The sequence below is a fragment of the Lepidochelys kempii genome, chromosome 1 (assembly GCF_965140285.1).
Source record: "Lepidochelys kempii isolate rLepKem1 chromosome 1, rLepKem1.hap1, whole genome shotgun sequence".
NCBI classification, from domain to species: domain Eukaryota; kingdom Metazoa; phylum Chordata; order Testudines; family Cheloniidae; genus Lepidochelys; species Lepidochelys kempii.
In genome coordinates this window covers 272,259,848-272,285,392 of record NC_136380.1, presented here as the reverse complement: position 1 = coordinate 272,285,392, position 25,545 = coordinate 272,259,848, and the positions used below count along the sequence as shown (strand labels likewise).

General features: G+C 38.7%; 1 protein-coding gene across 1 annotated transcript in view; it reads right to left on the bottom strand.

Moving 5' to 3' along the window:
* Positions 1-2,793: 2,793 nt before the first annotated feature.
* The window catches only part of DCN (decorin), a 44,675-nt gene continuing 21,923 nt past the window's right edge, over positions 2,794-25,545 (bottom strand). The window contains exons 3-8 of the mRNA XM_073327563.2: positions 22,378-22,490; positions 14,474-14,687; positions 14,127-14,240; positions 12,753-12,846; positions 7,386-7,524; positions 2,794-4,346 (exon numbers count right to left, since the gene is read on the bottom strand). Of these exons, the coding sequence (XP_073183664.1) occupies positions 4,152-4,346; positions 7,386-7,524; positions 12,753-12,846; positions 14,127-14,240; positions 14,474-14,687; positions 22,378-22,490 (869 nt within the window). The 3' untranslated portion in view covers positions 2,794-4,151. The remainder of the gene's footprint in view (positions 4,347-7,385; positions 7,525-12,752; positions 12,847-14,126; positions 14,241-14,473; positions 14,688-22,377; positions 22,491-25,545) is intronic.

The window sequence follows — 25,545 nt, the reverse complement described above, 5'->3', positions numbered from 1 at the left end:
ATGAAGCTTCAAGGTGAGCAAATCCACCAATAAGCGCAAGACCCACCAAGGTAGAGCAGGAACTTTGTCACTATCTATCTAATCTAATCTAATCTATCTATCTATCTATCTATCGTGATGGGGCAAGGCCAGATGGCTATAATAAAGTAGTGGGAGATAGATATATTAGCTCCAGGCTAAACAAATCCCTGGTACCAGGATAAGTGAAATGGCAGCTGCTCCATGTCAATTAAGACACCGGGGGCCAATTAAGAACTTTCCAGAAGGCAGGGAGAAGGCTAGGTTTATTGGGACACCTGAAGCCAATCAGGGGCTGGCTGAAACTAGTTAAAAGCCTCCCAGTTAGTCAGCTGGGTGTGCATGTCAGGAGCTGTGGGAGGAAGTTGCGCTGTTGGAGAAGCTGAGTAGTACACACCATATCAGGCACAAGGAAGGAGGCCCTGAGGTAAGGGTGAAGTGGAGCTTGAGGAAGTGAGGGCTGCTGTGGGGGAAGTAGTCCAGGGAATTGTACATGTTATGTTTCTAAAAGGTCAGCTACCATAGCTGATACTAATGGGGGCCCTGGGCTGGAGCCTGGAGTAGAGGGTGGGCCCGGGCTCCCCCACACACACACCTTTGCCCTCTGATTAATCACTGAGACTGGGAGACAACAGAGACTGTGCAAGGAAGGATAACTTCTCCTCACCTCCCTCGCTGGTTTATGATGAAAATGGATCAGTAGACTGTGACCCTTGTCTCTAGAGAAATAAGGGTTACGTGCAGGGTCACAGTGGGCCTCTGAGGCTAGCAAAATCCGCCAGGAAATGCGGGACCCACGGAGGCAAGGACAGAGTTTTGTCACTCTATCTATCTATCTATCTATCTATCTATCTATCTATCTATCTATCTATCTATCCAGATAAGTTGGAAGTTACCATACAAATGTGAGAGGCTAATTAGTTAAGATGAGCTATTATCAGCAGGAGAAAAAACATCACACAACAAAAACACTAACCCAGGAACCTATCCTTGCAACAAAGCCTAATGCTAACTCTGTCCACATATTTATTCAAGTGACACCATCATAGGACCTAATCACATTAGCCACTCCATCAGGGGCTCGTTCACCTGCACATCTACCAATGTGACATATGCCATCATATGCCAGCAATGCCCCTCTGCCATGTACATCGGCCAAACTGGACAGTCTCTACGCAAAAGAATAAATGGACACAAGTGTGACATCAGGAATCATAACATTCAAAAACCGGTAGGAGAACACTTCAATCCCTCTGGCCACTCACTAAAAGATTTAAGGGTGGCAATTTTGCAACAGAAAAGCTTCAGAAACAGACTCCAATGAGAAACTGCTGAGCTTGAATTAATATGCAAACTAGATACCATTAACTTGGGTTTGAATAGAGACTGGGAGTGGCTGGGTCATTACACATATTGAATCTATTTCCTTAAGTTAAGTATCCCCATACCTTCTTGTCAACTGTCTAAATGGACCATCTTGATTATCACAACAAAAGTTTTTTTCTCCTGCTGATAAAAGCTCATCTTAACTAATTAGCCACTCATAGTTTGTATGGTAACTTCCAACTTATATTTATGTATATATATGTTACTATATGTTCCATTCTATGCATCCGATGAAGTGGGCTGTAGCCCATGAAAGCTTATCCTCTAATAAATGTGTTAGTCTCTAAGGTGCCACAAGTACTTCTGTTCTTTTTGCATATATTTGATGATACACCAGTCAAGTGTTGTCTCATTTTGGACCAGCTTTAATTTGGCATGAGCCCACTAGAGTGAGGGTGTATTATCATGGCCTTTATTTATTCCAACTTAAAGAACAGGTCTGAGAGGCAGTGAGACCACATTATATTAGCAGTGATTGGATCGTACGAGGGATGTAGTCTTTGGGGACAGCATTTGCTTTAACATTGATCATACATTCATCTTGTAAGGACCCAGTTCCTTGTACACAGAGGGGAAGTATGGACTGAATCTACCACATATCTACCACATAACAGGATCTCGGCCAAATGAGACATATGACCACAGCATGAAAGAAAGGTACTGCATTGGACTAGTTCTACTGCCAGGTAGGGAGAAATGGAACATTTTGGTTATATTTGGATCTAGATGTTTAAGTAATACATTAATAAAAGTTGTGGCCATTTATTTAAACAGTGTACATATTAGTTGTGTGGACTCTTTATGGCTGTTGATGATACTTGTATCCTTTGCTAAAATGCTATTTTTGTAGTTTTCTAGTTTAGTTTCTAGTTTCTAGTGTAGTTTTCTACACTACTTCTCCCCAGTGAATTATGTCAAATTTCCCAAAAGATCCTATAGAAAAAATTCACTTTGGTGGCTGACATCCTGCCACATGACAGGCCATGTAAAGATTCTGATCTTAAACTCCCAGATACGCAGAACTAAATAAGGAGATTATTTGACTGAATGAATGGAAAAGACATGAAATAAGTATGCAATTAAATTCTGTCCACATCTCTTATGAATATTATGGGTCTTTATAATTTCTGCTAGTTACAGTAGTGACAGCTACAAAAAGAACATTTTCTTTCTCATGAAAAGAAATTTGTAGAAGACTGCTGTGTTGGAAAGTGGGTTTTTTTGTTTTGTTTTCTAATTTCTTTGGGGAATAAGAGACAATGTGTGCTCATTTTAGCTGTCACTGAGTATAGAAGGTTTTTATTTTTGTGGACCCATCCAGGATTATAATTCTGACAATTTGTCTGTTTTGATTACATAACCTACATAATAAAGACGAGGAATTGGGAGTTTGCCTGTATTACAGCATTCTTTAATATAAAAGCCATACAAGTTTTACAAATTGAAAAGATTGACTTGGAGAATTAAGTGGCCTCAGAAGGTTCTTTTAACATGACAACTGGAATGAGTATAAAAAGAACTTTGTAGACAACGGAAGTAGAAATGTGCAGCCTTCCTTTGCCATGCCTATTACCCTCTCATACCAACTGTAGAACCCAAATACATGGATTGCTTTCAAACCACTCTTAGAAGAAGAAGAGATTTCCAAGAATGATGTCCCAGTTCTGGCCAGTGATTTAATCTTGTTCCCAGAAGTATGAGTCAGCTGATATTCCAAGACCCACGAATACCTCCATTTCTTCAGATAGGCAGGCTGCATATCTCTACTTGTCTTTTTTAAAAAAAATAGTTAAAAACTGAAAACAGTGAAGAGAGTCGACTAGTGTACAATACAGAATCAGTGAAGAATGTTGAAGTTTTTAGATTTTATATCTATAAGTGGATTAATATAGAAGGCTAAATCATAATTACCTCACTCTCACAAGTAGGCCCAGTGAAGACAATGAGACTGCTCATGTGATTAAGGTGTGCTGGATTTGCCCCAGATAATGGTAGTCATCATGATCCAAAAGTAGTGAATATATGACAAATGTCTTGTACTGCAAATTATTTATTTTTTTAGGCCAACAAAACTTTTATTTGCTAACCTTGACTAGAATTGCTCAGGTAGATTTGTAAACACTTAGAAAAGGAAATATGTATACAATATGAGTTTGTTTTATTTTTTTTTACCAAAATAATGACATTAGCAACAATTTATATTGCCTTTGCTAAATAGATACATTCAGAAACAGGCTTTAAACATGTTATAGCAGATATTTTTAAACCTCCAGGGCTTGATTTAAGTTTAAAGGGGCTAACTGTGCCCAAGAATAAAAAATAGAGTCTCATCTCCTTTTTACTCTACCAATTTCCATGAGTGGCTATAAAAACAAAAACAAAAAAACCCAACAACCCTCAATCATTATCATTTGTTTTTAATATCAAAAGATTTGACAAATATTTACCCCGAATCTCATATACAATGGAATGTGAAAACCTGTAGTGTTCAGCTAACTGAAAGATACCACAGAAAGCATTCTGGCAAGATGAAGGCTGAAATAAGTCTAAATAGAGTACAGCTGGCAATTCTTTTGATGGTGTGTTTTGTCTTATACACTTATAAAGAATCAGTAATTTTACATCAATGGGTGATATCCACTCAGTGAAGTTTCCAGTATTTGGCTTTAATTGTTAACAATTTTTAAACAGGCTTATGACAACAGGTATTTGTAGCTGAAATACAACTGAGCTCCATCTCTGTGGCTCTATTTGTAATTTCCAAGCTGTATTGCTGAACTTTCATGGACACATCGGAAAGTAGATGGCTGGATTTCCCAGTATTGTACAGGGTTGCTGAAAAGACTCACACCTGAATAGGAAGCCTTTTTGGTGTTGTATCCAGGAGGGCAAAAGTCGCTGGGGCCAACAGAAGCAATTTTATTGTTATGAAGGTAGACTACCTGAAATATATACAATTGTTTCAGTGAGAAATCAGACTACTATGGCAAAGTGCATAAGTAATCTGGATATTTCAGAACATCAGTAAACATTGTACAGTACATGACAGCACAGTAATCTACCTGTTTCTCTAAATACACTTTCATTTGATACTTTATGCTAATTTTCTTGAGCTACTAAGGCCTGGTCTACACTGGGGGAGAGGTGGGGGAGATCGATCTAAGTTACTCAACTTCAGCTACGTGAATAACGTAGCTGAAGTCAACGTTCTTAGATATACTTACTGCGGTGTCTTCACTGTGGTAAGTCGATAGCTGATGCTCCCCTTTCAACTCCGCCTGCGCCTCTCGCTCCGGTGGAGTACCAGAGTCAACGGGAGAGCGCTCGGCGGTCAATTTATCACGTCTAGACTAGACGCGATAAATAGACCCCCCCCGGATCGATCGCTGCCCATCGATCCAGTAGGGAGTGAGGACAAGCCCTAAAAATTTAACTGAACTTTGCCATGGCTAATAACCAGGAATCCTAGTTTTCTGTGATTAAAAAGCAAAACAAAATTATCTGATTAAAAAAACATAAAAAGACAAATTTTTCCACACTTAAAATGAAATGCTGAACTTCAGTTTCCCTAGATACAATATATATTGAACGCAATGTTTTATTGATACAGTGGAACCCCGTTTATCTCAACTAATTGGGACTGGGGCCAGATCAGGTAATCAAAAATTTGGATAATCTGGAGAGCTTCAGCCCTGCTGCACAGGGCTGACAGCCTGATCCCAGCTGCCCAGGGTTGACAGCCCCTCTTCAGTTAATACGGAAAGCTGCATAATGGAGGGTTAGATAAATGGGGTTCTACTGTATACGATTTTATTTTTTCACAAAATGTAAAAACTAAAGATTCTCTGTAAAAATGCAAAGTCTGTGCTTTTTCCACGTGTTCCGTGGCAAACAGATTTGTAGGATCCCTGCTAATAACTTCTGAAGACTGGTCAAATAAAGCTGTGTCACTTCTAATCTAAGGGCCCAATTAGAAAGGTACTTACGCACATGCCATACTTCAAGCAAGTATTTGTGACTGCTCATATGCTTAAAGTTAGGCTTGTGCCTAAGTATCTAGCTGAATAAGAGACTACAACCCAAAAACTAAAGCAAAACTAGCACTGTGATATAATCATTATTGATTGTAAACATTTTTCAATCATAATCATTCCTCTGGCCAATATATTTGTTACAAAGTGGATAGACAAGACAGGGAGAGAGAGTGTGTGTGTTTGGGTTTTTTTTCAAAGTGAACATAGACTGTTTTCTATTTGGCCTTTTGCTTCAATATAGGGAATATCATCAATATTGTGATAATTTTAACTCCTTGCCAAGAGCAATTATAAAGATTTTAAGGCTGACTACAGCATGGGCATTCTTTTTCCACCAATGTTTGCAACGTATAATTTCATTATTTATGACAAATGTTATATGCTTTAGTCAAGCTTGATGATATTTTTCTCTTGTACAAGATACACCTAGCTGGGGTTAAGAATGATAACTCACTTGGATATATAGGGACAGGAAGGACAAAATACAGGATATGGAGGGACAAAATAGTTTGTATCTGTATTTTTATTAGCATTATTTTAACAATTGAGTTATTTTCTGCGTGGTAAAGCAACTATTATATAGGTCATCTCAAATAAGTGCTGATAAAACCTCTATACGCTGTCTCCTGATCATGTATTTAGTAAATTGTCACATTTTAAATGAAAAAAACTATTTTAGAAACATCTTAAAGGGTTATATTTCCAAAAGGGACTATTTTTTTGTTTTTCTTCAAGTGCAATGCCTTTGTTATACTGAGTCCAACTGTACAGGGCTCAGAGGGAGCTCTAAAACCCTCTGAGAATTACCTATGTCTAGGAATGTCACAATTTTAAAGTTTGCTATCTCCAGGATTTTCCAGAGCTGCATGCAAGTGCTGGTTCCCATTTAGGGAATCTTTCCTTTCCAGTTATTTGACATTTGTGGGTAAAATCCTGGCCCCACTGACATCAATAGGCGTTTTGTCACTGACTTCAATAGGGCCAGGATTTCACTTCATATTTCTAGACCTTCAGGCTTAGAAGATGTCTGAGCTTATATCTGTTACTGGTGTGGAACTGCATATGAACTGTTCTTGGCCTCAGGAAGGTGTAATTTTGTGAGAGACCAAGGCAAACATTTCTGGGACAGTTATAAAAAAAATGACTGTCTAAAGCTGCTGAAAGGTTTTGAATCTGAAAAGAAGTCTTGGGGAGACAGTGTGGAAAGAGCAGCAAAATGTGCATGATACATTTATCAAATTTATTATCTCCATTGCACACACATTTATGGGTCTATGGACCTCTGCAGTAAGGAGACTAGGTACCTCCATGTCCATATACTCAAAATTAGAAATGAAATGTCAATCCTCTAATATGCTGTACTTTCTTTTACATGTCAGCATATATTCAATGGTGTAATCCAGCAGTTCTGAAACTGTGGGTCAGGACCCCAAAGTGGGCCGTGACCCCATTTTAATGGGGTCACCAGGACTGTCTTAGACTTGCTGCGGTCCGGGGCTGAAGCCTGAATCTCACTGCCTGGGGCCGAAGTCCGGGGGCTTCAGCCCTGGGCAGTTGGTCTCAGGTTACAGGCCCCCTGCCTGGGGCTGAAGCCTTTGGCATTTGGTTTTGGCCTCTGGGCCTGGGGCAGTGATGCTTGGGCTTTGGCGCCCACACCCAGGGCGGCGGGGCTCAGGGGGATTCAGGCTTTAGTCCCCCCTTCTGGGGTTGTGTGGTAATTTTTGTTGTCAGAAGGGGGTCACGGCACAATGAAATTTGAGAACCCCTGGTGTAGTCAATTACTGCCAAACAGTAGATATGAGGCTTGCCTCAAGTCAGAGTTTGGGGGCACAAATGAAAAAGATAGGATGGCCAGTACTGTGTAATGTTCAAAGATCCATAGTTCAAAGACCTGTTTTTCAATCCCTTTCAATTATTGCACATCTGAGTCCATAAGATATACTTTACCTGGATGTATTTGTGTTCAGCCAGCCCACCAGGCACTTTGACAAGTTCATTGTTATCCAAGTGAAGTTCTTTCAGATGAGGTATACTAGCAAGAGAGCCATTATCAACAGCACTGATACTGTTGAAACTGAGACCCAATCTGCAAAAGGAAATGACACTGGGTAAACATTAGCAAAACAACAAATTCTGACAGGTGATTGCTACTGCAGTTCTTCACAAAGTATGTGGTTTTTCAAATTTATCACACAATGGGGCAGGATGGCCCTATGGATTGCTAATGGGATACAGAATCACAAAGCCACAATACATTTGGATGAGCAGGAAATTCCATGACTTGAGCTACCAGAATTATCATTGCATAATTCAATTTGTTTCCACTTCACCTTGTATTTCTGAGTTACTTGCTTACTATTGCTACAGCGTGTATTTTTGTATATATTCACATTTACAGTAGTCACCAGGCTATCAAAACTGACTTTCTAAAATTCACCTTACGAGCTTCTTGCATGACCAGTGGAATATTGAGGCTCTAGACTATAAATTTCTCTTTCTATTTATGTGACCCCATTACAGTGTATCTGAGCATCTCACCAACATGTATCAGTTTATCCTGACAGCATCCCTGGGAGATATGGATATATTTATTTCCATTTTACAGATGGGGAACTAAGGCACAGAAAGATTTAATGACCTGCCCAGCAAAACACAGGAATTGTGTCAGAGCTAGGAAATGACCCCAGAGCTCCTGAGTTGCAGCCAAGGGCTGTAACCATATAACCATCCTTCCTTTTAATAGTATGCACGTTCTGGATTTACTAGCACAATTTTGTCCAGCCTGGAAAATCTGGTCCTATGTGTATTTGCATATTGTTGCCCTTCATGTCTGAAATCACTAAAATTAATGAGTTTCCTTCTCTAAAGGATCTGGTAATCCAAGTTAAAACAGTCTGTTCTTCAGCAGGAATGCTATCCTGTAAAATAATCTGTTGTAATATATCTAGTGGGAAGGAGTCTGCTTTATCCTTTAACCTAAAGCATTGCTTTTTAATTTTCAGGAAAATATATTCGTTGTGGGACTTCTTAACTTTACAACTCTGAGCAACAGCCCAAGTATTTTATAGATGTAATCAGAACCTCTAACAACAGTACAACTTATTATAGATGAAGACTACTAGAAACTGGCAGTTTCACAACAATCTGCTATGGTAATGCTGTATAGTTTATACCAGGTACAGAAGTCAGATTCTGGACCTAATATGTAACCACACAACTGAACGCATCTGATTAGACTTTACAGCCATAAAGAAGTTCCCAGAACTGATGTCAGTCAAGATTAGAACCCCTTGTGCAGAGTGTCTTTAATAAAATAAACATGGAAAGAAAGAGTAATGCTAACATCTAGTACAACTCACTAGATTTAAACTACAAACAAAACTACTATAACACGACAAAACTATTAAAGGTCTGATCCAAGGTCCATTGAAGCCTCCCACTGAGATCAGTGGGCTTTGGATTAAGCCCTAAATAACTGATATGACAGTAACATTACTCCTATAAGAATCAACCTTAATGTAGTTCAAAAGATCCCTTACCTTTACTAGAATATGTCAAATCCTAAGAACTTCACTTAAGTTCTTACTTAAACAAAGTTCCCAATGACTACAGTGCATAAAAACTAAGTAAAGACTCCAGGATTTCATTTCATGTAATTAGCTTGGCCTGAAGAGCAAATAACGTATTGGAATTATTTAGAAAACTTTGGCAATGTGTATCACACAGGATGTTTGGGGATGTGTCAAAAATATGGTCATTTTGGCAAAACTTTGTACAAAATCTAAATGAACACATATCTAAAACATAATTTGGATACAAATACAAGTATCGAAGCAGACGTGTCTAAGATAAAGAGCATTCCATGGGAACAGCAGAATTGGCTTTTATTTTTGTATACTGACAGAGATGAAAAAGTGGCATACAATAGTTTTAGAGTGTTAGAACACAGTATGGTTTTCATCTTCTTTCTTTTTTTCTGTAGGGATAGAAGGGGAGGAAGCTGGGAAATGGTTCTTTATATAATAGCTTTTTATATTTGTAAATGATTTACAGATGTTTTAGCTGTATTAGACTCATCACTGAATAACTTGTGAAGACTAAGAAAGAAAAAATATATAAAAATAGAAATGAACATCTATATTGTAATTCAAAAGGATGTGTTCAGCTTCTTTAGTCTCTAACCCTTCTGCTGGCCCTTTCCCATGTTGCTGTCATATTGACTACACAAACACCACAAATCTGAATATTAGCATTTAGGCCCAGGTACAACTTCCATTGTATGCAATGGGAGACTTCTCATTGACTTTTAATGGGAGATAGCCCTTAGTACAGTCACGTACCTAATGCACGCACTCTCCTGTGGAACTCCATACTATATACAATCCACAGAATCATTTGTCAAGTTAGAGGGTTTTTTTTGCTGTAGCTTTGTGTGAACTGTGTTTTAGGAGACTTAAAAGTAAACTTTAAAAAACATATTGCTGTTCCGGTAGTAGTCACGGATTCACCACAGCGTAAACAGTGGAACCAGGAAGAGGCATCATGCTGAACAGGTGCCGTACCAAAATGTCCTAACACAGACATACACTAAACTGGCCTGTGTCTGAAACATTAACTGCAGCTTAAGGAAGCTATTAAACTGCTTAACCATGATAGGTTCCAGCAGAAGTGAAGTCAAATTCTAGCCTAACTGGGTGGCTACCTACATTTTTATTTAGGCACTTAAATGAAAGTAGCTCTTTTTTTTTTTCTGGTTGTTTTTTGGCCCTTGTATTTTATTCAACACACCTGTGGGGATTCTCCCCCTTTGCTCTCCCAATGGCCCTACCTTTCCCTCCTCTTTCTTCAGCCTTCCTCTCTCTGCCCCATCCCCACTAATCTAATTCGCAATTAATCTAAATTTAAAAGCAGGTTGATTGAGCCTCATGGTTTGATAATCCTGCAGCGTGCTGTTGCGTAGTATGAATTTGGCACCACCTTTTTCCCAAGCCAGTAGATTTAATCTAGAGCCCCAGAAAAAAATTGAGTGTTTTTCTAAAGATATCTGCCCTCTATAAGAGTTCTTGCTGTCTGATTAATGAAGTGGTGGTGGCCTCTTCTCCACTTCTTTCATTGTCCAAAGCCATAATCACACCCATCGGAAGTGAACGTGTGAAAAGGAGGTAAAATGGTAGTTCTTCAGAATGAGGAATTTGGAACGTGTAGTTGGATTTGGCTGGAAATATTTGGAAGCTCAACGGTGGTGGGGAAGAAAGGGGAATGCCAGGACCCACACTTCAAAGTAAAATATCAGGATTTTTGTTTTGGAAGGGTTCTTTTTCCTCATTTCTATAAGGTTGTTACATAAGCCACTAACTTTAGACTAAATGGTTGCATTTAAAATATTGCTTCCTGGTCCTTAATTCATAAGTTATTGTATTTTTCTCATATGCTTACAAAAAATTCAGGAGCCTTCCAAATAAGGCATCAGAACATTGTGTATGGCTTTCTGGGTGAAGGTGTATCTGTGATAACACATGGTGACAAAATGAGACATATAGCAGAGAACTGAACATTTTCAGTACTGAAATGTTCTGTTTGGATTTTACAAGCCCCCAAAAGCTTTTCCAAGAGACCGATTCCAAGAAAGAATAAAGGGACTATCCATATTTAAAATATCCAAGAAACTTCATTTGAACCAGTTATATTTACTTCAGTGCATTTAATTCCAGGCCAAACTAATGTAAATAGAGAGGCAAATTCAGCTCCTATTAGCTTCTAATATGTTTTCCAACTGTCTCTCTTCTCTGCCTGCATTCTGTCAGTCAGACGAATGATAGACATATAAGTTATCTCAGGGACAAAAAAAGGCCTTGATAAATTAAATATTCGTCTTCATAAAGCATTATAAAATATCATAATCTTATAACTTCAGAAGCCCCAGTTTGATAATTAACACATTACTGGGCCCATATTACTCTCTGATGGGATGGTTAATGAGAGGTAACCCACGGAATAATTCTACTGGTTTATTAACATCCTCGACTGAAGGACCGGACATCACCCTATATTTTCCTGCATCTAGAGGAACCCCAAAATGCCATTATTAAGATGAAAAAAACCCACCTTCCTGCACAGAGTATGATTCTTTTGCATTGTGCTGTTGACCCAGAGCAGTACAATGCAAAATACTTACCTCACAAACCCCCTCGTCAGCATCAGTATGAGAGTCACAGTGCCTGACTCTCTCAGCTTTGTATAGTCATTTATACCAGTGTAAAGTGAGTGAAGAGTTGGTGTAAAGTGTTACCAAACCATAAGTAAGTGTAGCATTTTACACCTACTTTGCATGCAGTCTGTACCAATGCATATGAGTACACAGTGCGGTGAGAATCATATGCACAATGTTTATTCAAAATATTGCACATGATATTTTCAATCGGTTCACTGAGTCATTGTCCTGGCATGTATTTTTCCACATCAACCTACTTACACCTTCCTCTGAAGCATCTGCTGCTGGCCACTGTCAGAAACAGGATACTGGCCTAGATAGACAATGGGTTTGATCCAGTACGATAATTCCTATGTTCCTATCTATTTCTCTCATCCTACTTTAGGCCTCAATTCAGCAAAGCCTTGATGTACAGGTGTAAGTGCTTTGCTGAATCATAGCAATAGTCCCTAGTGGACATTTTTGCACAACATATCACAAACATTGGATTTCCTAAATTTCCAAAGTTTCCTTATTGTTAATCCTCAAAATTTGAGACCATTTTCCAAAACGGGTTATTGCTAGGTCTGTTCAAAATTAATTCCAGGTAGCAGTGTTTTTGCCTGGTAAATTCCTTAGATTTCAAAAAAGTTGTTTGAGTTGCTCAGTGGCAAAGTCCCGGTGTTCTCACTAAGCCTTGTCTACATGGGGGGTAATATACACTATGGCGGTGTGATTTCTAAAGTTCACTGACATGTTCCACATGAATTGGCCCATGTAGACCCCGCTGGTACGTACTAATGGTTCCCTATTGCGCTCCAACTTAGTACCCTTTCAAACAGCACTATGTTAAAGTGTACTAGGGAACTTTTGAGTGCATACCGGCAGGGTCCATATGGGCCAAATAACACACAACACATTAGTGTGCATTAGAAATCTCACTCCCTTCATGGACATTGCCACACCATGTAGACAAGCTCTGACTTTTCCTGCTAAATGGTTTGGCACATCTCAAGCTAAAAGATTATCACCCTTCTTAACTACAGAGTGATTTCTTCCTATTGTGTGTATTGCAGCTATTGTTTTTTACATAATACTTGTAAGTTATGTGAAAATGTTATTACTTAGCCAAGTTGACAAGTCCAGCTAGACTTTCAGAATCAATTTTGGTGATCTTGTTGCCGTCAAGATGAAGCTCTGTAAGGGATGGAGGAAGGCCTGAAATAGAAGATGTCCCAAAAAAGTTTCAGTATAACTCAAATATAAAAAATGGGCCTGATTCTCAGTTCTATTATGTGTCTTTTATATTGCTAGAGTGGTATAAAAGAGCCTTAGCAAACTGAGATCAGGCCAATTAATTGTGGAGCATGGACCCATCAGAGAAGAGTCATGAATATTGCAACTTGCACTTTGAAAAGTATTTGTTTTAAACATTAAAGAAGAACTTTCACAATGAGGAGAACTTGAAAAGCATGGATTTTCAAATAGCAGTTCACTTTGAGTGAAATGAAACCCTGTGCTGAGGGCTAATATTCACCAACTAAATCACACATAAATCTTCAAAACAGCTTAAATGGGACTCTGCAGAGAGGTGAATTTCAGCCTGCACACATTTATGTGTGGAGGTGTTAAATTTGGACCCAGATGTCTTTGATAGTTAGCAATAGTGACAAAAGAATTAATTTAAAAATGAAAACTACTGTTGGGTTTTTTACTTTTGTGTAGAGCATATTTAAATATGAATCTTAGTGTGCAAATCCCTTTTATTACAGAAAAACACCCAGGGCCCAATATTTTGACTATCGTAAGCAGTATGTACAAAAGAACAGCCATAACAGAAAATGAGTGGGAGAATAATACTAAATAAAAAACTTCTGGTATTAACTTTCTGAAATTGTGTGCATTTTCACAACAGTTTGCTGGACAAAATATTACTATAGCTACCATCATTTCCTGCAGTTTGGAGCCATTTTGTATATTTTTGAATCCTTTTTGCATAGGCTACACTAGAGATCTATTAGTATAATGAATACAATGAATTACTCAAAAAAATTGCAAATGTTTCCATTTTGCAAATGAATGCTTCTTTGACCCTGAAGATCACACTCACTCACAGTCACAGGGCCTGGTTCTCATCTCATTTACATTGGTTTTACAGTAATCTAACACCATTGAATTAAACAGGGTTACTCCTGATCTACACCATTGTAATTTCAATCAGAATCAGGCCCATAAACATTTTTCCCACTTCCTCTCTCAGCTGGAAGAAATCCCAAATAAACTGGTTTACCTTTGTAACTGAATCTCACGCAGAGCTCTATTAATGGAATATCAAATTGCACCGCCCTTGTACTAGTCCAGTCAAGATTTGGAAGTGCACGGATTTAACTCAAAAGGCTCTGATTGTCTTCTGGTGGAATTTTACCGTGGCCTTGAAGTCTTACTGATCAGTGTATTTTACATGCCTGAATCTGCTAAAATCTCGTAGCTATTCTTACCTCTAGGGATACTAGTAATGTTGGTATCTGAAATACGGATATAGGAGAGCTTCTTCATCCCTTGAAAGGCTCCATTTTCAAGCCCTGAGCTCTTGAGTGGGTTGGTGCCCAGTTCTGCAAACAAAACATGTTTGTGACATGTACAGTAGTTTACATTTATAAGTATTAAACAAAAGAGCATTTTTTTCCAGTGAATCATGGATAATTTGTCTAATTGCTGTAGACTATCAAGACACTTCTTGGCTTATCCATGTAAAAGATATTTCAAGTACAGTGGGTTAAGAGTAATATCTAGAAAATATATACTACATCAAGTTACTTTAGCAAAAATCTCTTACGATGCATACCTACGACAATCATACTATTCAGTCCATTAAAGACAACTTTCCTCAGCTTGGTGATCTCATTCTCATGGGCACGTAGCTCCTGAAGGCTTTTAGGCATGTTTTCTGGAAGTTCCTTCAGGTTATTCTTGGAGAGGTAAAGTCTCTCCAGTTTCTTCAGTGGAGCAAAGGCTGCAGGGCTGATCTTGCTTATCTTGTTGTTCACAAGGATCAATGCCTGTGAAATAATAAAGGAGATTTTGTAACCTCCATTGTGGGCATAAATTTAGGGTAAAGTTGCATTAAGACTGAAGAATTCAAAAAAACACTGATTTACTGTGTTGGCTGTGTTGAAATGCAATGCAGAATTTCAAAAAATCATAATAGCAAAAGATAAATAACTACAAAAATACCTACAAAACTACTTATGGCCAAATCCTGCTCTCTGGTGCATGTGCAGCTCCTATTGGAGTCCATAAGATTCATGTCTACTTCCAAGGACAAAATATAATCCTTTCATTTGACACCAGTGGGGAAGAGGCAACTCACATAAACATAACTGCATCACCACCTCAGTCTCTGTAGTAATAATAACAATAGGCCAAATCGTGTCACTTAGGGCTCCCTGGATGTGATGGGAATAGGAGTGGGGAGTAATTTGTAACACCTATTTTGGGTTGCAGTATTTTGCCCCTACCACTATGCAGCCAGCCAATTCTCCCCACATTCTACCCAGTCTCTCCAAGGAAGAAAATCTGTGATGACTGCATAAGGAAAGGGCACAATCTAGCCTACTAATAATGTCTGACATTATAACTATCCTTTGGGTCTTCCAGTCTGTACTTGTTAGATTTTTGTCTGACTCAAATCACAAATCACATAGTGTGGCCCTTGAAGTCAATGGGTTTACTCACATGAGTAAGGACAGTTCACTTTAGTAACGATTGCTAGGATCAGCATTTTGGTTTTTAAATCCGATAGTTCAGGGATCATGTCTTAATTTGTAACCCTTACAGCACTGATCACACTGTTGAAGTTTAACAAACAATAATGTAATAAATAGATAAGAAGTTCCTATGCCAATCATTAATGTGAGGACTGTAATAAATCAAGGATAAGGAATGTTATATATTATAGTGAATCCACATGAGGTTCCTTCCATCTTTCCACACATTTATTTATGCTCCTCACAGAGTGTTATGAAGCTAAGCGAATTAATGGTTGTACAATGCCTTGAGAGTACTGGATACAAAGTGCTATGTACATGTAAAGTATAATTATTTTTATATTTATTAGCAGAGCACAGTTCCAGGGCATTCTTGTTCACTTACTGCACCATATTACTGGTAGGAATGTAAAAAAAAAAAACAGATGCCTTCACTCCACATGTTTTGATAGCCCACATATTTTGGTCCCATTCCAATATATTTCTTACCAATTCTTAATCCTCCCATAGTTAAACTTCTGTCAGCTACCAGTATATCTAATGGGGAAAAGCTGAATGTTTGAGTCTTTCATCAATCAGTTAGGCAATAAATAAGTGCCCAGGCGGATATAAGTGTCTGTGGCAGCAACCTCTTCTGAGTGAAAATTGAAAGGTGAAAGTTGAAAAGTGGAATGATAGTTTTGAACAGTGTGTATGTGCACTGTATATTTTTCCCTAATGTATTCCCCTTTCAATTCACCCTAAGTAAAATGAGTAGTATATTTTATATTGGGTCCACAGTGTACACACATACCTGTATATCTCTGCTTTAATTTTGTGAACTAACCAGCAGCAACCAGATTGTTGGGAGGAGGTCACTCATAGTTCAACAGGCTAGTTCACTGACAATAATCCTTTCCCAAAATAATTTTAATGGTCATATAGAAGATATAGTCATAATTCTCACTTACTCTCTTGACACTGATAAGTCAGAAGAACTGCAAGTAGAAGAGGCCAATGTTCTGTCTAATACAATGACCTTTCTCTGAAAATAACCAATGCCACAATTTTTGGAGAAAGCTGTAAATCCCATCCCCAGCATAATGCAGCTAACAACACAATATTAGCACAAGGGAAACAACACTTCTTGGTATCAGCTAGTGGTGAATGTTATGCCCTGAATCATGAGGATTTAATGCCCTTTATCATTTTTAATATAACCAGAGTAACTACAAGGGCTATTGTGAGTAATGTACACTTTTTGTTGATTTTTACCCATGGTGATATTTGTATAAGCACCTAAGTTCCATTGACATTCAGTGGAAATTAGGCCCCTAAGGCACACTAAGGCTACGTTTACGCTACACACCACTGGTACGTGTGGCTACATGCTGTAGTGAAGAGCAGGCTGAGTACATGCTGTGGTGTGTAGTACATGGCAGTGAAAGACTCCAGCAGAGGGGAGGCAATGGGGAATGGCTTCAGCAGCTCCCCACTGATGAATCTTTTCCTAGCTGACATCCTACTGCCAGAGCATTTCCCTGCGGCGGGGAAAGGCGCCAGCTGTGGGGAGCTGTTGGAATCCTTCCCAGCTGCCTCCCATCTGGCAGAGCCTTTCCCTATTGGAGGAATCTTTTCCCGAGGAGGGGAAAGGCTCCAGAAGTGGGGAGGCACCAGGAGACTACACTGCTAAAAATAGTGTAGACAAGGAGGCAGAGCTTGGGCGAGTAGAGAGCCACGTAGGGTATGTACTCGAGTATATACCCACACCCGTCAGGCATGTCTTTACTGTACTTATTGAAGCTGTGCCTCACAGTCGACCTTGCTGTTTAATGTCATGCAAAGGGGACTATGGGTGAATGTACACTACCTGTCGCTACAAGATGGGTGCAGTAAAGATGTACCTCTAGGTGCTTTTTGAAAAGTTTATCAGAAGTCCTACCTTACATTAGTGAGTAACATGTGTTTACTAAAACACTCAGTCAAATACTTCTTTGAATCTGTTTTAAGTTTGCTGCTGTTTAATTAAATTATAGCCTTATCAGCTTCTTTAAAATTCCCTGTTAGTGTACTGGAGGTAGTTTTGGCCAGAATTAGACAGGCACGAGTTTTACAAAAATGTTCAGTAACTCTCTTTATCCCAGATTTTATCTATCTAGTTGATATTAGCAGAATCTGTAGAGCCCCAAGGAGCAGAACTCTTAGTAATGGCTGTAGCCAAAATTGCTTCGGCCGAACTGTGTTCTGCTTACAAAAATGATGTGCTGAATATGACAATGTTCTATTGGGGAAATTTCTGCAAACTTTCAGAAAATCTTCTCAGTTTACAAATCAGACTAGTTATAAAAAGGCACTTCTTACAAAATTTATGTTGTGGGAAAGAAGATGGGTGTTGTGGAAGGTATATTCCATAAGCCAGTGGTTCTTGACCTTTCCTCTACCATGACTCTGCCTCCCATCTCATAGACTCATAGACTTTAAGGCCAGAAGGGACCATCAAGATCAGGTAGACTGGCCTCCTTCACATCGCAGGCCACAGAACCTCACTCACTTTCTCCTGTCATAGACCCATAACCCCTGGCTGAGTTACTGAAGTCATCAAATCATGATTTAAAGACTAACTAGTGCCCCCCATTTAATGATAAGTGAAGGGAAAAGTAGGGTGGTTACCACCCCCTGACAGCCGGGTCAGCACCCCAATTGAAGACCCCCGCCTTAGGCATTTAACATAAGTTATTTTTCACTACGTAGCACAGCACAGAATCTGCAACAGAAGCTTTGGCATGCCTCAGAGCAACAACAATTTCCGAGATTAAGATACCAGTACGGCACCTGGCAATGCCATAACCATGTGTTTTTTTCCATGTCACAATAACTCTATTATACATGGGATTCAGAGAAAAAGAAGTAATTAGCCTTGGAGTGGTAATGTTGACTTTTCTCTGAATGTGCCTCCTATGGTTTACTTGTAACAAAAGTTAAAAAAAAAATAACTTAGTGAGAGTTTAGGGGTCAGTAAAAACATGAACTGAAGGAGAAAAGCCGAGGGAAAACATCTGCAGGCAGTGCTAATGGGGAGGGAGTTGGTGTCCAAACACACACCACATGGGCCAAGTAGCCTGAAAAAGAATCAATCTCACAATGGGGGATTATATCCATCTAGCTCAAAAACAATCACAAATGCACTCTGCTGTTTTGTGCAGAAACAAAAATGCTAGAAGGGAGATGGGTACACTTCAGGTTTCATGACAAGGTGCTGAAAATGTCTGACCCTGGTCTACTCTAGCCCAGCATGGAGCCACTTGGAAGGAAAAAGAAAGGTAACTGATTAGTGCAACGCTTGAACAAGGTTGAGGTATTGGTGGTTATGTGAGATCTGTGTGAGACTGTCACTTTCTATTGCTGGTCTGAAAGAAAGATAAATCTTAAACATACACACACACACGTGAGAGAAAAAGTTGGCGCACACCATTACTTTCCCATAATGCCCAGTTTGAGCAGTGGCTTGGCATGGACATTGGGATACCTAAGCACAGACCATCAATAGTGCCGAAAGGAGACAGGAGGAGAGAAAAAAATAAAGAGGAACAAATAAATCTTGGTATCATAGACACTTCCAAGATAGAATTATCTTTCCTCAAACCCATTTAACTGTGGCTGACAATTTATAACAGTTCTCTATATAAGTCATAGACCGTGTGCTTCCATCACCATCTTCCTTGTATAAATCCCTTTTCCCATTTAGTGGGCCATGGTAGGTGCAGGAGATGGTTTTGTCTTTCACTGCAGGCACAGACTACCAACTAGGAAAGGAGGTAATATTACTTCAGGAGTGGATAACAAACATGCACCTTTTTGAGTGCATTATTTCTTTAGGGCCAAATTCTTATACTGCCTTCACTTTATGTATGGGAATTTTCAGACACAAATAAGATAATAAGGTCAACAGTTACTGAGTCTGTGCACATGTGCAAATTTTACATGAAAACAAAATGGAAGCTGGATGGTGACAATCTAGCTTTAATTATAATACGTAAAGCCTCTCATTGTTTCTTCTTTCTGATGCTCAGCTAGAAGCAGATTGATTTCTTGTCCAACAGCAGACTTCAGTAGGAAGCAGTGCTATTATCAATGCTAATATGAATGTTGTGAGGTGCAATGTCCGATATTGGATCAAAAAAACACAATATTTTCAATGTCTGTATTATGTTTCCCTAAATGTAGTCACAGCTAAATGAATCATTCATAATGATCCTGTCCACTGAAACAAGAAAAAGAAAGCAAACCTAAAATGAGTAAAAACAGAGTATGTGTTTTCAATTGAACGGGCATGTAAACCTACAGCAACTCCCATGACTTCATTAGAGTTTTGCTGGATTCTCACCTCAGCCATTGAGAGAATAAGCAATCCCATAAAGTTTTTTTATTTTAAACTTCCATTTTCTCTGTTTTATGGGTGATAGTGTAAATTACATTTCTGCTCACTTTAGGGTGTCTGGACACTGTCACAGTGGTGTAACAACAACGAGGAGTCTGGTGGCACCTGAAGGACTAACAGATTTATTTGGGCATAAACTTCAGATGCATCTGAAGAAGTGGGTTTTTTTACCCACGGCCAAATAAATCTGTTAGTCTTCCAGGTGCCGCCAGACACCTCATTGGTTTTGTGGATACAGACTAACACGGCTACCCCTCTGATACTTGGGACCATGCAAAGTGGTGTAAAGGGTCTTAAATGTAAATGAGAATCAGTCCTTCAGTAATTTTTTCTGACAAAGCACAGAAATAGAACAAAGAAAATTACTCAGTTGTCCTCTCTATTAGCAATGTTATGGAAAGATCAGAGCAAGAAGGCAGTGGTTAAGATGTTAGGAATATTTTTCATTTTTTGTAATGCCTTTTTTTTTTTCAAAATGTGGACTAGCAAACTGCACACATATGATGTGACAACAATGTAGAAACTTCCATCTCAGAGACTCTCTTTGTTATTCACTAAAATTAGGAGTGGACTGTAAAAAGTTCTTCAAATTATAATCAGCCATAATAAATGATAATATAACATTATTCAGGGCTGTTTTTGCCAGCTGATGATGGTATCCTTATCTGATATTAAATCTCTAACACCTTCTTAGGGGACTTACAAGTAAAAGCAGTTTTTTAAGTTGATGAAAGTTCTTTAATTTCCTAAGCAATTTATTAGATTATTTCATTATGGTGGTGCCTAGATGCAATATTGCCAACTCCAAGCATACAAAACTCATGATTCAGGCACCAAAAAAATCACGAGATATGGCTTCAAAATCAAGAGGGTTTTTTTTAAAATTAATAATATTGGAGTTTTATTTGTCTGACTTCTGTGTTTTAAGTCTTCAGGTCACACTCGGGTCACATTTTCAAACTTTTCTTCACAACCTTTTTTTGAATGAATGCTGAGATCCTCACCTAATTCCATCTCTCCAGGAGCTGAGGCTTTAAGAAAAGCAACAAGTATTCCTAGACTTGTGTTAAAATTGCAAGAGTTGTTAACTCTGGAGCAGCCAACCAAGAACAGTGCCCCATTGTGCTAGGCACTGTACAATCAGAATAGGAGACAGCCCTGCCCCAAACAGCTTGCAATCTAAATAGAGCTGGTTTGCTCATGCAGTAGTCTGCATGGGACTGTGGCTTTGCTTCGGCCTTGGAACAATGTAGCTCGTGACTGTAGTATATATGGGTCCTTACTATACAGTAAATGCAGTGTGCTAACATCATTTGAACAACACACTATAAAGTATGAGGCGAGAGCCAGTCAAATACCAGTATATCCCAGACATCACAGTTAGAGAAATATCTGGGCTATATAAATAATTGATGATCCACAAGCTGTACAGAGGTATGTCATCACCATAATCTCTGAGATACACTTCAACAGGTAGACAAGTGTGTTTTTTAATAAGACCCTTTTTAATAAGACCCTTAGAAATATGTAATTGCAGCAGGTGAAAATCTATAACTAGAGAATCTAAATGGCCCAACAAAGGTGAGGAGCAATGTTTATTGGGCGTAATGATGCTGACTGCTCAAGCAGGCACATTACATAACTAGTTTGTTTTTTTCAGGAAGGATAACAATGTTCTCCACCTTTTATATTAATAGCTAACTCAATTTAAGGTAATAGTTAGTATTAATTTTATGTATTTTTTTCTTTTGGTGCCCAAATGTGTTCCTGGGGGCTCTCAGAATTAAAGGGATGACATAACCTTTCCTTGAAGAGTTTACAAATTAAATTAGACATGTGGGAACAAGGGGGAAACAAGAAAATAAAGATGGTTTTACAAGAAAACGTGGGACAGCAACAAAGATGGTGGGTGAAATCCTGACCCTATTGATGTCAATGGGGCCAAGATTTTATCTAGTGATTTTTTCTCTTTATTAAATGGATATGTTCATTGGTTTATTTTATGTAGGCATCATGGCAGAAGTGTAAGAAGTAGTAAGAAAGAACTCGAATGACAAGAGGGAGTGGGTCTTGTAGAGCACTTCAGTAAGACCCTGATCCAGCAAAGCACATAGACACGTGTTCTGTGAGGAACATAAGCAGTCCCAGAGATGGTGCTGTGGACAAATGGGGCATCACCACTGGCATTGTTAGCAAAGTAGAAGGGATGAAGAACAACTTGAAATGAAACTATGTTGGCTAAACAGGTGGAGAAAGAGTTTTGAAGAGCCTTGAAGCTGATGACAAGAAACTCAGACTTGATGTGGTGAAGAAGGGGGAGCCAGTCCAGTTATTCAAAGAGGGGCACCGACATGATCAGGCAAAGAATATGATCTTAGCAGCAGCATTTCCTAACTTATTGAATGGGAAGCAAAGGGGGTATTGCTGCTTGATTGCACAGTATAAGTGTGAAGTGTAGAAGATACAGCATTAACATATCTCAAGTTTCTTTCTCTAAATTACAGCTCTAAAATGCATCATCTCCTCCTCCCATTTTCAACAACTGTCAATTCATTATTCACTTACATGGAGATCCTTTAAGTTCTTGAAATCCCCTTCCTTTATTTCAGTGATTTTGTTGTTCTGTAAATCGAGCAGGGTTGTGTCTGAGGGAAGATCCCTTGGCACTTTCTCCAGGCCTGTGGAGGGAGAAGAGGAGAAGCAATCAGCTCCAAAAGCATTAACCAGCTTTGAAGAAGGCCAAGATTTTTCTTGGCAACATTTAATTTTTCAACAAACCAGCCCTCTCAAGGATTAATTTTCTGAGCGGCTTTAAACAGATCTTTCCTAGAGTTTTTCAGTCCCCATCCAGTCAAAAGGGGGCCGTGCTTTTCATTTTGTCATGTCATGTCAAAAGACATTTATTCATATTTCCACTCCACCATTTTCTGAGAATTTTTCAAACCTATAATTCTATACAGTGTAAGGGACTCAATTTTGCAAACCCTTTCTAATCCAATTTATTGCCCTGGCTTTAGCGAATTCCTTGAAGAATCAGATTAGCTGGATCAGGCCCTAGATTTCTGTCTGTTATTTTCACTGCATACAGGGCTTCTGTGAACAGAAACCATTCCTACCTCTTAGATTATGCTCGATTTTAGAGGTATGCTTAATTACAGTTACTTTGCTTAATTACAGTTACTGCAAGTAAATGAAGTCTCCAAAAAATATTAGATGGGCCCAATCCTGCCCCCACTCAAGTGAAAGGCAAAACCTCCCCTTGATTTTAATGGGCGACAAAATCAGAACTTAACTTCAGAAGCTGCTAGTAGTTTTCATTTTCACCCCATCACTCCTATATACACACAAAATATTGAAGCTGAGAATGATTGAACAAACTTGAACAAACTTGCAGTAAAGATGACAATATCTCAACTCCACCTTAAAAAAACAAAACAGAAAAAGACATTTTTCTTTAAGCTGAAGCTAGATCCAAGTTTTATGGAGAACAGATCTCTGGGTTTCAGTATGCCGAAATGTCAGAATGCAGGGATGCCAAAAGAACATCGGACAATTTAAATTAAAGACTCTCTTTGGGACCATTTTCTGAATAGCTGATATGTAGCTCCGATGAAGTAATGGAAATAAAATTACTTAGTGTTGAATATTACAAGCTTTGCCCAATTTTCCTTTTGTGCTATGACTTAGTCTGATGAAAACCTCACAACAGATATAAAGTTACCTATTTTCTTTCCTAACTAATGAGTCTGGTTTTAACAAAATGCAAAATATTGTATGAGAGAGGGCAGAGATAATTTATAGATACTAATAATGTCTTTGTATGCACAACGAACAGAAGTAGAACTCTCTGGACTTGTTTAGGACAGACATTCTATCGGTAATACTGTAAACTAATATAAAATATACTTGAAATCTCCTCAGAAAGGATTTGAACTTCTTAGATGGATGTTTTTAGTCTGACCCAGTCCTGAGTTGTCTCTGAAAGGTCACTCTATTGGTATGTCTCCGATATGGTGATACATTCTGGCTATTATGTTGTTTGCAAACTGATGAAGAACAATTTTTCTTTTCATGTTTTTTCTTTTAAAATAAAATAAAAAATACTCTGCAACATCAAGCCCTGATGCTGTAAACATGTAAGCACACGCTTAAAGTTAGTCATATTCATAAATGTTTGCAGGTTTGGAGCCTGTGTTTCTATCCTGAAATCCAGTTTTGGGGTGAAAAGTCCTTGTTTTTTATATAGAGAGAAATGCCTCTTTTAATAGTTTGCCGCAATTCACCAAAATAACTCCCAACCCCCTCTGTAGACACAGAGAGAGAGAGTTTACTTTGGTGAATTATGGCAAACTATCAAAAGAGGCATTCCTTTGGTAATATATTTAACTGAGCTTTATAACTATCACTGTTATTTAAAAATGTTTCTGTTCGCTAACTGCATACATTTCCAGCACTACCTGCCAAACTTTGGATAATGAGTGACCATGCCTGAAACCAAGGAGAGATAAATAATTTATGTAACCATTGTGGAGACTTTATTCCGATATAGTATAAATCTACACTTGCGTTGATGTGTAGAGTACACACACTGCACACCCAGCTACCATAGGCATAAATAGCAGTGGAGATGGTGAGGCAGAGGGCATATGTGGATAGAATAGACTAGAGTGCCCTACACACCTAAATCCTATAATGTACAGCCTCATGGAATCGTAGCACTGGAGGGGACCTGCACTCATATCTAGACCATCCCTGACAGGGGTTTGTCTAACCTGCTCTTAAAAATCTCCAGTGATGGAGATTCCACAACCTCCCTAGGCAATATATTCAAATGCTTAACCACCCTGACAGTTACAAAGTTTTTCCTAATGTCCAACCTCAACCATCCTTGCTGTAATTTAGTACATTTCTTCTTTCTCAGAGGTTAAGGCAAATAATTTTTCTCCCTCTGCCTTGTAACAACCATATGTACTGAAAACTGTTATCATATCGCTTCTCAGTCTTCTCTTCTCCAGACTAAACAAACCCATTTTTTAAAATCTTCCCTCACAGGTCATGTTTTAGACCTTTAATCGTGTTTGTCGCTCTTCTCTGCACTTTCTCCAATTTGTCCACATCTTTCCTGAAATGTGGCACCCAGAACTGTACACAGTACTCCAGCTGAGGACTTATCAGCATGGAGTAGAGCGGAAGAATTACTTCTCATGTCTTGCTTACAACACTCCTGATTGTTTGCTGTTCTTGCAACAGTGTCACACTGTTGATTCATATTTTGTTTGTGATCCACTCTGACCCCCAGATCCCTTTCTGCAGTACTCCTTCTTACGTTGTAATTTTCAACTTTTTATGTGTGCAACTGATTGTTTCTTCCTAAATGGAATACTTTGCATTTGTCCTTATTGAATTTCATCCTATTTTCTTCAGACCTTTTCTCCAGTTTCTCCAGATCATTTTGAATTTTGATCCTATCCTCCAAAGCACTTACAACCCCTCCAAGCTTTGTATTGTCTGCAATTATTATAAGTGTACTCTCTATGCCATTATCTAAATCATTGATGAAGATAGTGAACAGAACCAGAACAAGAACTGATCCCTGTGGGACCTCACTCAATATGCCCTTCCAGCTTGATTGTGAACCACTGATAACTACTCTCTGGGAACAGTTTTCCAACCAGTTATGCACCCACCTTATAGTAGCTCCATCTAGGTTGTATTTCCCTAGTTTGCTTATGA